Source organism: Bos javanicus, chromosome 6 (assembly GCF_032452875.1).
Source record: "Bos javanicus breed banteng chromosome 6, ARS-OSU_banteng_1.0, whole genome shotgun sequence".
Classification (NCBI taxonomy): Eukaryota; Metazoa; Chordata; class Mammalia; order Artiodactyla; family Bovidae; genus Bos; species Bos javanicus.
The window spans coordinates 90,764,943-90,780,204 of NC_083873.1; the positions used below are offsets into that span (position 1 = coordinate 90,764,943).

Here is a 15,262-nt window from a genome sequence, read left to right on the forward strand (position 1 = left end):
ACCCTCCAAAAGTTTCTGCTAACTGCTAAATACATGTAATTAAATAACTATGTTAAAAATATAACATGACATCTACATCTATTACCTTTTCCTTCATACATGGCATTTTCAGTATTTCCAAATTCTTCAGGCAGTCTATTGCCCAAATATTTATGGTCCAAGGAAGAGAGAAAACATATGCACCTTCAAAGAATGCTGAAAACACTCAGCAGGAATATGGAGAATGTGTCTTCAAATCAGAAAACTAGCTGTCTTTATGGCTGACCACTTCTGAGTACCTCAGCCCAAGAGTGGCTCAAACTCTTTCATAATTTATATAACTGGGATACTATGATTTGCAAGGACAAATTTTGATACAAAGAGCTATGTTTTTTCCAAAAACAATTTATAGTTTCACCCACTGTAACCAAAAGGTATATTATCTCCTATCCTAGCAGTCTTTAATAAATTTGCCTATCTCACTCAGTTATTTTTCTTCTAGATTTTCTACTTCTCTCAAAATGAAATTGCTTCCCATGTTCTAAAATTTTTAGCTAAAAAAAAAAATTTTCAATGTCTAACTCTTTCAGGTATTTAAATTATTTATGTGTATTTATTCCTACAAGGACCATATCTTATTTCTACACCAGAAAAAGTACCAAGTACAGTGCTATTAAACACAGATGTTCAGTAACTAATGGTTCATTTAAAGTTAAATTATATTTAGTTCTCTAATTCAAAACATGTAGAAGAATGTTCTAGCCTGACCAGGGAACCAACATTACAGCCCTGAGACCACTGCTATCTGTATTTAGAATTTAAGACTACATAATAATTTGAGGATATGATGCCTGGAAAAGGCAAGTTATTTAGAAATTTCAACTGAGGAGGGCAGGGCCTAAAAGCACAACTTTAACAGTATGAATAAAAAACCTTATTAAAGAACAAATATTTTCTAAAGTTTGATGAAGCTAGTACTTAAGGAACAAACATAGAAAATCACACTTTTTAATTTAAATATCTAGAAAAACCTCAATTCATTCAATCCAAGAAAAAGAATTCTAGCTGACTGATTCAGATTCTTTTCAAAAGATTACTGAAACAAAAATAACTACAAGTAGCAAAACAAAAAGGTTCTTATTATCCTTTAAGGATTTAATATTAAAAACACAAGTTTAAGTAAATTCCAACATCTTACAAATAACCCATACATGAATTTAGGAACTTTTTAGATATTTGATGTCAGTACAAGAAAAATATGAGACAAAAAAAAATTATCAATATTTCTTTCAATATATGTCAACTAAGCCAGCTGTGCACTTACAATTCTTCAGGACTAATTTCATGAAAAATTCTTGCTCCAAGGAGATAAAGTAACTAAGACAACCACATACAACCTTCAGGGCCTGAAAATTAATTCCATGCCACCAGAAAGTGTGCTCACATGACAAATTCCACAAATGAAAGCAAACAGAATATGAAATAAAAATGAAACCATCAAATCAACTCAGGAATAGCAGGTAAAACCACAACTAATGTGTACTTCAACCAAACAAAAGCTATTTAAATGAACTGATCAACTTCCAACAAATCTTCCAAGAAAATAACTACTTCTAAATTAATGCCTACCAATACTTTGGAATTACATTTAATTCTCCTTTTATTAATGTGTGCTAAGTCGCTTCAGTCATATCCGACTCTTTGCAACCCCATGGACTGGAACCCATCAGGCTCCTCTGTCCAGGGCAATCTCCAGGCAAGAATACTGGAGTGGGTTGCCATTTCCTCCTCCAAGGGATCTTCCTGACCCAGGGATCGAACCCATGTCTGTCTCCTGCCTTGGCAGGTGGGTTCTTTACTACTAGCACCACCTGGGAAGCCTTTTATTAATAATCGATGCTCAAAGTGTTAAGGAAATGGATACTATACCAAAGTGACAAAATAAAACTGAATGGTTTATTAAATCAAAAGGAAAACAATTATGAATCCATTCTTATACAGCTTAAGGAGATCAGAAACTTATTTTAAATTATAAATGTTTAAAATTCTGTCTTAATAAGGGGATAAGTTATTAAAACACAATCCAGTCTCTTACTTTTTTTTTTTCTTAAAATTTTATTTCTCTAGACAAGAGGCTAGGATCTAATATAATGTAATATATAGACATGACTTAGATACAGCACTCCTCTTCTTTGATGTAAACACTCTTCTTTGATGAGCAGAGATACACTGCCCTCCAAGGCCTGAAGAAACCTACAGGCTTGCATGGGTATCCAACTGCATGAATTCGAAGCCCTGTTGTTTTATTTATATAGCTGTCTGACCTTAGGTGAAGTACTTGAGGTCTCAATTTACTTGTCTGTGAAACAGGAATAATAATAGTAACCATTCTCACAAGGTGGTTGTAGGGATTAGGTAAGAATAAATAAGTACTTTGCACAATGTGTGGTGCCATACTAAAGGCATAATAGGCATTAGTTACTCTAACTTTTAACTAGCGCTAAGTTTAAAATAAATGTAGCCAACTCTCTGAAATTCAAGTAATAATTCAAAAGATTCCAAACACAAATCTGGTAAGAAATCAAGAATTCCAAAAGAAAATTCAGAAAATCACTTATTGAGTCTTCAGATGGGTAGAAAAGTACAATCAGTACTTGGCAAAATAATTTTCTTCATTAAGACAGACTTCTAGTTTGTGATCTGAGGTAATTACTCAGTATTTCCTGAATATCTAGCTGGAAAAAAAAAGAAAAGCTACCACAAGGCCATGTATTCTATTACATAGCTAATTATGTGTACCAACACCAGGCAGACTGCCTAATAATTCCTAGCTACTTTTGAAATCTCACACTTTCAATGTTTAGAGCACAGAAAGAGGTGTATAAACACAATTTTATGTGCACTAACCATTTTACATGTAAATTTTATACCAGAATGAAGCTTGACTCAAAATGTAGGAGAAGTACTGGACACCCTTTAACTGTGCCTATTTACTTTAGAATTGGGTTAACTCTAAAGTATACTAATGAACACATTAGGTAGCCAGTGTCTTTATTTTTCAATGTTTTTGAAAGCTCTGAGGTGGGTAAGATGATAAACAGACAAAAGGCAGAATACTAGAATGATCAGTTAAGGTAAACACTACAGTCATAAGTTGGTACAGGCTTCAATTAAACAGTATGAACCACTTACAGACTGAGAGCTTAGGCAGTGGTTTTTTGTTTTTGTTTTGTTTTTTTTCAGTTTTCTGTTTTAAAAAAAAATAACAATGATTCTTTATAATGCCATACTACTCTGTGGCTTTCAAATTTTTTCCCTAAAATATTTTTGCTAAATGATATTTTAAACTTATAAAAAGGACTTTTTTGGTTATTTTAAGAAGGCTTTTAAATGACAATATATATTGTTAAAACTAACTAAATCTGTATTTCACACACCCATACCCCAAATACCACCTATGTAGATGATGAATGGAGATCTGGCGCTTAAAGTGGGTGCAAGTGACATTTAATACAATTTTTTTGTATATTTAATCCATAATTTCTGATTGACTCATTTTAAAAAATATGAAAAAGATAAGCAATTGGCAATGTAACAAGGATACAATCCAATGTGTTCACAGATTGGTTACCTGTGAGACTGGTGCTTTAACATGGGGTGGAATTCCAGAGGAAGAAACAGTGCCACTAGGAGGCAGGTTTTTACTGGTCACTGAAGCCCAGGAGAAAGCCTGCAGGAAATGCAACAAACCTAGACTACTAATCATGGAAAACCACCAACATTCCTATAGGGAAACTTCCAAATATATATTTTCTTTTCATTTCTGAACTATTGCTCTATATTGGAGGACTCCTAAAAAGAAAGGCACACACACACATGCCAGTCTATGTGCCAGGTTTCAAAATCTCATTATGCAAGATTATGACTGTCTGAACTACTAAATAAATCCACAAGCAAGTTCCTATATACTCTAAGTAGATGAGCAAGTGGCAAGCAAAACCACTAACAACTACACATGCTAGAAAAATAAGAACCTAATAGAATCAATTTATTTCCCCTTTTGGGGGGAAGATAAGGTGTTGTGATGGCGCTAAGGGGAGAGAGGAAGGACAGGAAAGAAGAGAGTACTAGCTGGAAACTTTAACAGACATTCACAAATAGAACAAGCAATCTCCTCCTCTCACTACCCAAATATACCTACTTTACAGAAAGATAGAAGATGTTTTAGGTAGGTTTAAACGAAACACTATGGGTATCACTCATCTTTCCAAGACAGTTTAGTGTAGTAAGGAAATTGTTCCCATTTAAAACCAGAAATAGCACACATATCACTTGTTTTAACAATAGGCCAATTTGTTTTAAGTTGGGAAACTGCATGACTCCTATTTGCATCCATGTGTAGAGGACTTAACACAGAATGGAAGAGCAACTCTCAGCTTTATTACATGGACTCGAATAATTTCATGTATGGTACTAAACACTGCACACAGATAAGAATCAATCTTAAATTTTATTCTGAGGGGTGTTTTTTAGGGGGTGAAGTACGATTTCCTCAGAATTACCAAAAAAACCCACAGCTTCTTTCATACACATAAAAAAGCATAGTTTACTATTCAGCAATTAAACACAACAGAACAAAGGTCATGCTTCATTAATGGCACCGTATGAAAGCGTGATGTTATGGGTCTAAAGAGTTCCTCTGATCTAACCTTTGGTGGTTCCTGTGGCAGAGAAACAGGCTCAGCAGGCGGAGGAGAAGCAGACTTCTCCTCTAACTCTTCCAAGTTCTTCTCCTCCACTGGCGGTTTCAGCTCTTCAGTCTTTGTTTCAGATTCGGGCTCAGGTTCAGGTTCATGCGAGGATTCTTCTAAAGGCTCCTCTATGCCATTACTACAACAAAACATTTCGTTCCCTTTTCAGTAGGAGTGAAATGATCAACTTAAATAGGAGAAAATCCAGCATTTCTCTAATTAATGGGCAGAACAAGTAATAATACACGAAGTTCACTAAGAACCAGAAGGCAGAAGAACAATACTCTCAAGCAGCATTTCTTTAACCTAAATGTAAAAACTGGATTATTCAACATGTTTACTTTAGCACTAACTATTAGGAAATAAGGAAATAAAGAATAAGGAATAAGGAAAACCCATTATTTAAAAAATAAAATGCCTACTCTGTGTTGTCCCAAACAGTACACATTATTAGCAAGTGATTAGTTTTAGGCCAAACCATGTTCAATTTTTGAATTAAACGTTTTAAGAATGCTTTCCAAATTTCTTGCATATAACATGGTAAATACTCAGGCACTGGCTACATAGCTTTATCAAGAATTTACTTTCAGCAACAATTCTAGGAACAAAAACCACTTGCAACTACATGATATGAATAGTTTAGGTCAAATTTGGCCTTGCAAGCACTATTCTTACGTCACAGGGTGAGCTTCATAGTAACCACTGTTAGCATTCTCCTGCACAGGTTCTGGAGACGGTTGTCTTTCCTCTTGTTCTTCCTCTACTTCATCTTCTGATTCTGACAACACAAAATATACCACATCTTTTTTTAGGAGGCTTAATACACAATTTCATATATGTATTTTTAATGTTCAAAGAAATCATAAAATAGTTTAAAAACAGCGTGTTTCTTGACAGTACAAAGGCACTTAATATTCCTTGTTCTCTTAAAAAAAAGCAAGCAAGATGAAGTTTGGAATTATGCTATTTTTTAAAAAGATCTATTAGTAAGAAAAGGAAAGGGTAGGAAAAAATGGTCTTTTTTTTTTTTTTAATATTATTTATTTGGCTGTGCCATATCTTAGTTGCAGCATGTGGGTTCTAGTTCCCTGACCAGGGATCAAACCCGGGCCCCCAGCACTGGGAGTACAGGGTCTTAGTCACTGGACCATGAGGAGAGTTCCCAGAAAAAATGGTCTTAAAGTCATAACTCGGTTTCCTTTGCCACATTAATTCAATGAAGCAATAATGACAGAGAATCAGAAACGCGCTGATGTATATCAACAGAAGATTAAATAATTATGGTACAGACAAAAAAATATCAACAGCTAACAAAGATACATTAGATGAAAAAAAAAGGCCTAGCTTTGAATCAGCTACTTCCACTTTTAGGAAAGTATCAGTTGGTATAGAATACAATAAAATTCTGTAGTAGGCACCAAATTCTTGGTTATCTATAGAGAATGACATTGAGGGAGATTTTTTTCCACTTTCTGTGTATGAATTTTATATAAAAAACATCTGTTTTTTAAACAAACAAAAAAAAAAGAAAAAGGAGCAAAGGGGCTTTGACTCAGTTACAGAGTCAAATTTCTGTAAGTTTCACACTTTACATGTCATTAAAGAGTACTGATACCAACAAAACCCTTGTATCTTAAAAGTAACCTCACCTTCATCAAGTTCTGGTTCAGAATCACCAAATACTTCATCTTCATAACGAAACATATCATTGTGAACATAAAACTTATTTGGAACAGATCCCTATTAAAAAAAACACCCAAATACTCCATAAATACCCATAAACGTGGTATGACATAAAGAGAATAAAGTTTTTATTTTAATACAGAAATAATATATACTGAATATAATTTTCCAAAGCTGAACATGCTATAATGTTAATATAAAGAAAATCACAGAATACCTAAACTCAAGAAATGACTACTTTCAAACTATTAAATAACATACTTTTAATATTATTTCTGTAATCTTAATCATCTGTTTGCACATCTGTATCAGGATCTCATTTTTTCTGCTAAATAAAGCACAGAAAGTTCAAATAAACGAACAGGTCCAACACAGATTGCTCAAAAACAGCTACATGCATACCTATACCTATAAGAGGAAACTCTAGCCACTTCAAGCAACTAGTTAACTGCAAAATGAAATCACATAAATGAAAATTAATTGAAATGAAAACTTACTTCAGGAGCCAGAACAAAGGTTTGCATAAACTTCCTCTCTGGTTGTCCACTGTTAGACAGCAAACCCATGACCTGGACCACTACTCCATCACTCAAGGTTGCATGAGCATCCACATGACGAATTTTAGTATGACATTCACTGAAGTTCAGAGATAATACTTTGTGGTGTATATCCTTTATTAGGAGAAGGTGGAGAGGAAATATAAACTCATGATATTGCATTACATTTTTAATACTAAGTTACCTATTCAATACTACAGACTTCCACCGATTTCCTAACAACTCTAGAATACTAACTACTTAATCTCTCTGCCTCATTTGAATCCATTCCACCATGCTATGCATTACTGACAGACCCATGCTCCATAAACTATGTTGACTACTACATGACCTCACATGTGGTTTTACTTTACTGCTGTCTGCATTTCTTCTTTCAATTTCCTCTTGTTTGGTAAGGCCAATCCTATAATTCAGAGACTAGCTGAAATCCCACATCCTCTACAAAGTCATAAGGAATATATTTCTACTCACTCCTGTAACATAAGGTTTAGCCCACATTTCTATAAATGTTATACACTGTCTCAACTGTTTCAGGTATAAAATACACCAGTGATATAAAAATGTCCCATTTTCTCTTTTGTATCCATGCCAATGTTAATACTGTGCTTCCTACAAAATCAATGTTTATAAGAACTCAAAGCACATTTGACAAGTGTTGCAACATAAATTTTAGCACAGCTAACTGATCACACTCAAGAAGAAATCCATGGGCACAAGAAGGCTATTTTCCAACTCTCTAACTTAAAATAATTTAACTTAAACAAGTTAAAGTTTAAATAAGTTAAAATAACCTTAAATATGTATATGAAATTGACACTTACATTTTGGCCATAGACAGCCTCCTGGGGCTTTCCACTAGCATCTACACCACCATGAACATAAGAAGAATTCCTGCCATAAAACCTGAAAAAGCATTGATAATGATTAACATAAAGTTATGAAGAGAAAGAAGTCTAAGAGGGAGTAGAGTCCCGGTATTAACCAGAGCTAGTTTCCAGCTCTAGCTCTGTCACTCATTAGCTGTGTAACCTTGAGACTTACAGTCTTCAAGTTCACTTTCCTTGGTAACTTGGAACAAGAGTGACTTCTCCACAGAGTTATTATAAGGATTAAATGAGCAATGACATAGAATTCTTAGTGTGCCTGGCTATTAGTTATGCTGTCTTTAGCTATTCTCATCTTACTGTTATCTATATGCTGTTAAGTGGGAAAATGAGACATTCAAAATATATTCTAAATACTGATGCTGCTATTTATTTACCCATTTTTGTCAAATATAAAAACTCAGTTGTTTAGATCTGTTTGGAATCAGATACTATTTAACATTCATTCTACTAAGAGTTCCAAATGACTACTAATTCCAAAGGCTAAGGTTAAAAGTTTAGATTTAAATTAATTGAAATAATTCAGAGATCAAGTTTAATATATATATATATAATTTTAGCATCTAATTTCTCAATATTTTTATACTGCTCTTAAGTACATGATAAATTAGTGTTTCTCTGGTATTAACATAAAGCAACTAGGAGATCTTCCTAAATTAAGGTTATCAAATATGCAAAATTAATTTTCTCATAAAGAGAACTCAGCTCCTACTGCAATAAAACATGAAGACTTCCTCTATGACAAACAACATTCTCAGTGCACTACACATGTATTGATTCATTCTAGTCTAACAACTTCAGGACTAACCTAAGTGCTGTTATCTAAATGAACAAACTGAAGTTCAGAAGAGGTTAAATTAACTCCTCAAATGTTACACACCTATCAAGTCAGAGCAGCTGACTCCAGAGCCCATGCTTTTAACCACTACCCATATTTTTTTTTCTGTTTACACTGTTCTCTCCCATGTACTACTGGCAAGCATGTATACAGTTATCATCTGGACAATTTGGCTGTTAAGTGTGCATAAGAAAAGCTTTAGAGAAAATCATACCTTTGATTTAACAGTTCTATTTCTAGGAAGTTATCCTAAGGAAACAACTAGAAAGATGCACAAAAATGCACGTATAAGAAAGGATATGCACTACCGTGTTAGTAACTGAAAAATTTTAAACAAACTTAAATTTTTTATTAATAGGGAAATCTGCTATACAAGCTAAGTATAAAACAGAAGTCTGTGCTGTTACCTGAAATTATGGTAGAGAGTCTTGTTTCTCCTTATTATAAAAAGGAAAAGTTAAAAATGCTAATACCTACACTGTGAAGACAAAATTTCAGATAATGAAAAGCCTTAATAATTCCATTCTCCCTCAGACTCACATATACTGTCAACAGGAATGTTTCTATTTTTATAATCAGAAAAATGTACAGGTACTGATTCTTTGGGGGGGGGGGGGGGCGGGCAGTGTTAGTTATCTAAAAATGTCTCCTGGAATAACATAGGGAATATTACACACATGCTTAACAATGGCAGGGCACAATGCAAAATAGAACTTTAGAATGCCCAGCACATTTATAAAGAGAACCTATATATAAAAGAGAAAAGTCCTTTAACATTCTTTCCCATACGAAGCAGCAATGACGTACTTCTCCTTAAGTACACAGAAGTACACATCTGGCTAGTGTGTTCTACAATAAACGCTGGCACAGCCTAATCCTTACAAAGGTCTCACTTATCTTTGACCTACTAAAAAATACAACAGGTAGAACAAAAATTATAAATACTACTCATAATATAAATCAATTTCATTTCAATCTCCAGAAAAAAGTAAGCTCATACATGTCTTGCCAAACTAGTAAACAAGGCTACTGTTGCCATCTCACAAAGGAATATTCTCTTGTGAATCAATCTGAAGGAATTTTCACAAATGAAATCAATTAACTGATTCATTTCCTAACACTGCTACAGAGAACTTTTAAAAACCACACAAAAACCAAACGAAACAACTTAACCTGTGATTTCCATCAAGACTAGAACCCATTAGTTGGTAAAGTCTGTGGTTTAAAAAAGAAAGAAACATAAAATACCAGACTATGTAATTGTGTATGTGTAAGTGGGTATATAGATGTGAATGTGTTATATAATGGGATCTGGTAAGTGTTTTTCTTACTGTAGATTTCATTCAAAGAGGAAACTTGAAAAAGATGGGTTTTATGTCATCAGTTTGTTAAAATATTGCATGAGCTTTGTAAAGATACTTGTCAGGACACGAGGAGACAGGAAAGACAAAATTTATATGTAGTCATATTCAAGAAAATAAAAGTAAATAAAAATAGTAAATAATCCAATTAAAATTTACCTGTGTAAATATTCTGGAGCTTTATTCAGCAAAGTATAATATTGCCTCACAAACTCCCGCCCTACAAGCAGCGGACTGGGCTTCTCCATAACCATTTCTTTGCTGCACAATGTCAAATACTAGGGAAACAAACATAGGAATAATAATTCTTAAAAGTCATCTTTGTTAAATACCATGAAGCAAATTTTCTTAGACATTCAAATGAAAACAAAATATCACTTATTAAAAAATAACAGTAAAATAATAAATTCCTAATAACTACTTATAACCTCCAACATTTGCCATTTCCTCTTTATCTCTATGTCTCTATTTCTTGATCTCCCTATGTCTCAATACAAGGGGAAGTGGCATGTCCAGTGCTGTCTCAGACTAGGTGGCACCATAATAAAGTCTTTTTACTCATGGTATATTTTTCCTTTGGGGAACATTATCTCCTACATTCTTAGACTCTAATGGTTTGTTTTTGGAAACTAGGCAGAGGGCACAACTCAGGGCTTGGGAGATCATACTTATAGACAGCACTAGCTTTTGTCTTCTTTATGTAATACTCTAGCCTTCTAGGGATTAATTGCACTGTTTCAAAATGATAACAATTACCATTAAAAATCAGCAATACTCTAAATACTCAGATAATGGTGTTTCACATTTTGTGTGTGTCTTTTCAACCTTTCTTGCTATTAATTATCTAACTACATGTCAGGCACTGTTCATAGGAAGTGGGATACCTCAGTGAACAGGACTCTAGCCCTCGGAGTTTATAATCTATCATGGAATACAGACAAGCAAATAGGGAACAGAATGGGTTAGGTGCGACCTAAACGTACCTCTAAGCCCCAACTCTCAAAGATAAACAAGTAAAAAATAAAAATAGAAACATAATCTTTCATCATTTAAAGTAAATAATTTATGTCTATAGCCCTCCAAACAGTAAAAGTCGTAACACTAGGAATTAAGAGAAATGGGAAGAAAAAAGAGAAAATATGACTATCACTAGTTTAAATACATATATACACACGATTGTGTGTGTGAAATTACTGAGCAAATCAAGATGCAGTTTAAATTCCTGTTAACAAATAAACTTCAACATGGGTTTTTCTGCTGCACTAAACTTGCTGGATCTTAGCTCCCTGTCAAGGATCAAACTCATGCCCTCGGCAGTGAAAGCGAGAAGTCCTAACCACTGGACTGCCAGGGAATTCCCTCAAAGTAGGTCCCCCTTTAAAAAATTTCACAAAGATAGCCCACCATTATCATTACAACTGTGATGCTTTTTAACAAAAATCAGATACCAGCCATAAAGGAACCTACAGATAAAACTCTATTAAATTAATCCTGGTGACTCCCAACTCAATTTTTACACAATGCTGTATTAGTTTCCCTGTTTCTCCTTTTGCGATTGTCTTGAAAATCTCAGTTGATATTAAAAAAAAAAAATTCTTTTCCAGTGCCAGGGTCTGGGGGGAGGAGCAGTTGCAAGAAGTCCTTGAAATAGCCGAGAAACAGGCAAAGGAGATGGAAGAGGAAGGTAAGGCTTCAAGCAGTAACAAAAAGAGGAGCAGAGAAGCTGGAGGAGCTAAAAGCGAAGGCCATGTGGAAGGTGCCCTGGGCCACAGGCAGAATTTGGAAATCTGGCAAAAAGCTGTTCCTTATGCCTCAGGTGATGGTAATCCTTACTTCCACTGCTGTTTAAACCCTGCATTCTCTTCCATAACATTTTTTTGCCACCTATAACTAGAATAAAAGGCTTCCCTGGGGGCTCAGTGGTAAAGAATCCATGTGCCAATGCAGGAGTAGTGGGTTCAATCCCTGGAACAGGAAGATCCACTGGAGGAGGAAATGGCAACCCATTCCAGTATTCTTGTCTGGGAAATCCAAACCCCATGGACAGAGGGGCCTGGCAGGCTACAGTCCATGGGGTCACAAAAGAGTTGGACATGACTTGACAACTAAACAACAAATAAGCTAGAATAAAATGCTGTCTTGGAGCCCGTGGCACATTCAAGAAAAGAAATGTTCACAGTGGCTTATCCCTTCAGTTCTCCTTTAGTCATTTCTATCCTAGTTGTGAGGTCAAAGTAAACCCAGCCTAGAATCCAGGCAGTCTGTTCTTCAATCTTTGCTCTACCTTAAATTTTGTGCCACCTACAATTAAATCAACTCATTTAAAAAAATTAAAGCACAAAGCAAAGTCAGACACAGTCATTTCAGGTGCCATTAGTTTCCCCCAAACCTAAAAACCTCCAACAATAAGAATTAACAAATCCTGATGCATAAAGAGACTTACTTGCTATGTTTAAAGAAATGAAGCAGGGACTTCCCCCCATGGCTCAATGTTTGAGAACCCACCTTGCAATGCAAGGGGATGGGGCTGATCCCTGGTTTGGGAACTAAGATCTCACCTGTCACAGAGCAACTAAGCCTGAGCACTGCAACCATTGAGCCCACGCACCACAACTAGAAAGCCCAAGCACAAGGAAAGGTCCTCTACGACAAAACGAAGACACAGCCAAATAAACAGTCTTAAAAAGTAATGAAGAAAAAAAACATAGTATTTTTATTAAGAATGACAGGCAAGGTTGAGGAACAGGAGATTTATCTAGTAAAATTTTATAAAACAACAAAAATGTGGAAATTATGCACATTTAATACTACTGTTAACAACTGATGTTAAGCTGTGGCAAAATACTAACTTACCCTCTGAATAAAATATTATGTACAAAACAGTTCTGTTCAAAGGTCAATGACAAAAAAACACTATTAGGCATTGTTTCTGAGTTTGGGGATTCTCACTTTTCCCTCTTTTTCTTCTCTACTTCAGATTTTCTTCAGTGAGACTTTGTTACTTAACCCAATTTCCCATCACATTTATAAAGTACACATTCACCTGCCATTTTTGTCACCTACGTATAGCCAAAGTAAAAAAAAAAGTGTCACACAAATCAGTATCAAAGAAAGGTCAAAATACACTGGAGTTTTTGTAACAAAGTTCAAGAAAGGCTGCACATTGCCCACTACCTTTACAGTCACTGAAGTTGACGGCCATGAAGCCATGGTATCATCAATTTAGATCAGAGAGACAGGCAAAGGAAACTGGCGGTGGGGGTAACTTTTTACTTGATTAGTCAATAAATTACATTTATTCAAAAATAGATAACCTGAAAAGTGAACTTTGAATGGGGAATGAGATAAAGCAGTGCTAACCTGGTAAAAGCCTAAACAAACAGCTATACAGAAGAGGCTGTGCAGAGTCCAGTTTTTAAAAGTTACAGGTAGACTCCCAAAGGGAATATAGATGAAATGAAGATGTTACATAGAGGAAGGTGTTCCAATTAAATACACTGACTTAAATGGACTCAATTTAGACAGCTAAAATATAATTGACTGATGGGAAATAAACTACATTAACCAGAAAGTAAAAAGTATGGAGGGGAGGGGTATGGAAAGCAACCTCACTCTACTTTTAACAACAGGTTAATTTATGTATTCTACACAAACAAGGGAAGCTACAAGGGCTTCCTTTGTAGCTCAGTCGGTATAAAGAATCTGCCTGCAGAGCAGGAGACCCAGGTTCAATCCCCGGGTCAGGAAGATGCCCTGGAGAAGGAAATGGCAACCCACTCCAGTATTCTTGTCTGGAAAATCTCATGGATACAGGAGCCTGGTGGGCTGCAGTCTGTGGGGTTGCAAAGAGTTGGGCACAACTGAGCAACTAACACTTAAACTTACTTACACAAACAACTGCCATCTTTCAGTTTTCTCCCCTCGAGTGGGGAAATGCATTCACAGAAAAGAACCCAAGTCACAGGCAAGAAATTCACGGGATTTGGGTCCTTTCACTTATGTTTATATATAAAATAAAACCCTGAACATGAAAGTAAGGAAAGGGTTTTAACTAAGGCCATGAAGAAATCTTAACCTTTTGAGATGGTGATCTCTCAGCTCACAAATTAAGAAGTGATCTTTAGTCAAGCATACAAGACTATATAATTCAACAAAGATAGCCAAGATTTAAGAATACTTATGTACAAAAAGAATCTTCAGAAGGTTGTTAGCCTTTGTTAGCCTCAAATCATCTTCAAAGAGCAATTATCATCTAACACCTTTTTACAGAATGTCAAATTCCCCTATAAAGTCCTACTTTCTCCCAAAACACATAAATATATGGAGACTGTTGTCACACTGGAATGTACAGTGTAAAAGGTACTCTTTTCCTGTCAGTTAAAAGCAATATCATCCTATTTATTCATCAAGATACCAACCTGATTACATCCGGCTTTCCACACTATTTAACAGAACCTCAACTATCTCAGAGGTCATTCACTAACTCTGCCTGTAACTCCTGTGTATCTTCAAACATCTTTTTATTTGTTCCTGTCTTTCCCCTGAATTCTCAAAGTACTTTTATCATGCACTCAGTTCAGTTCAGTCACTCAGTCGTGTCTGACTCTTTGTGACCCCATGGACTGCAGCATACCTGGCCTCCCTGTCCATCACCAACTCCCAGAGTCTACTCAAACTCACATCCATTGAGTAGGTGATGCCATCCAACCATCTCATCCTCTGTCGTCCCCTTCTCCTCCCACCCTCAATCTTTCCCAGCATCAGGGTCTTTTCAAATGAGTCAGTCCTTCCCATCAGATGGCCAAAGTATTGGGAGTTTCAGCTTCCTTCAGTATCAGTCTTTCCAATGAATATTCAGGACTGATATCTTTTAGGATGGACTGGTTGCATCTCCTTGCTGTCCAAGGGACTCTCAAGAGTCTCTTCCAACACCACAGTCCAAAAGCATCAATTCTTTTCAGTGCTCAGCTTTCTTTATAGTCCAACCCTCACATCCATATATGACTACCGGAAAAACCATAGCTTTGACTAGACAGACCTTTGTTGTCCAAGTAATGTCTCTGCTTTTTAATATGCTGTCTAGGTTGGTCATAACTTTTCTTCCAAGAAGCTATCGTGCACTCTGCACTCTATTAATCATATTCTGACCTAAATTACTAACCCTGCATCTATCTTAGTCTTCCCCTTCTCTACTCCCCTCTCAAATATT

At 35.5% G+C, this 15,262-nt stretch overlaps 1 protein-coding gene across 4 annotated transcripts in view; it reads right to left on the bottom strand.

The window, feature by feature from the left end:
• G3BP2 (G3BP stress granule assembly factor 2) overlaps nucleotides 1–15,262 on the bottom strand; it is a 92,850-nt gene that overhangs the window by 6,932 nt on the left and 70,656 nt on the right. For 2 of the 4 annotated variants that reach the window (XM_061420497.1, XM_061420496.1), the window contains 7 exons: nucleotides 10,213–10,331; nucleotides 7,792–7,873; nucleotides 6,911–7,084; nucleotides 6,380–6,470; nucleotides 5,406–5,508; nucleotides 4,689–4,869; nucleotides 3,611–3,709 (listed from right to left, as the gene is read on the bottom strand). In XM_061420497.1, coding sequence (XP_061276481.1) covers nucleotides 3,611–3,709; nucleotides 4,689–4,869; nucleotides 5,406–5,508; nucleotides 6,380–6,470; nucleotides 6,911–7,084; nucleotides 7,792–7,873; nucleotides 10,213–10,307 — 825 coding nt within the window. In that variant the 5' untranslated portion in view covers nucleotides 10,308–10,331. The remainder of the gene's footprint in view (nucleotides 1–3,610; nucleotides 3,710–4,688; nucleotides 4,870–5,405; nucleotides 5,509–6,379; nucleotides 6,471–6,910; nucleotides 7,085–7,791; nucleotides 7,874–10,212; nucleotides 10,332–15,262) is intronic. The other 2 variants (XM_061420499.1, XM_061420500.1) reach the window with 1 other exon arrangement.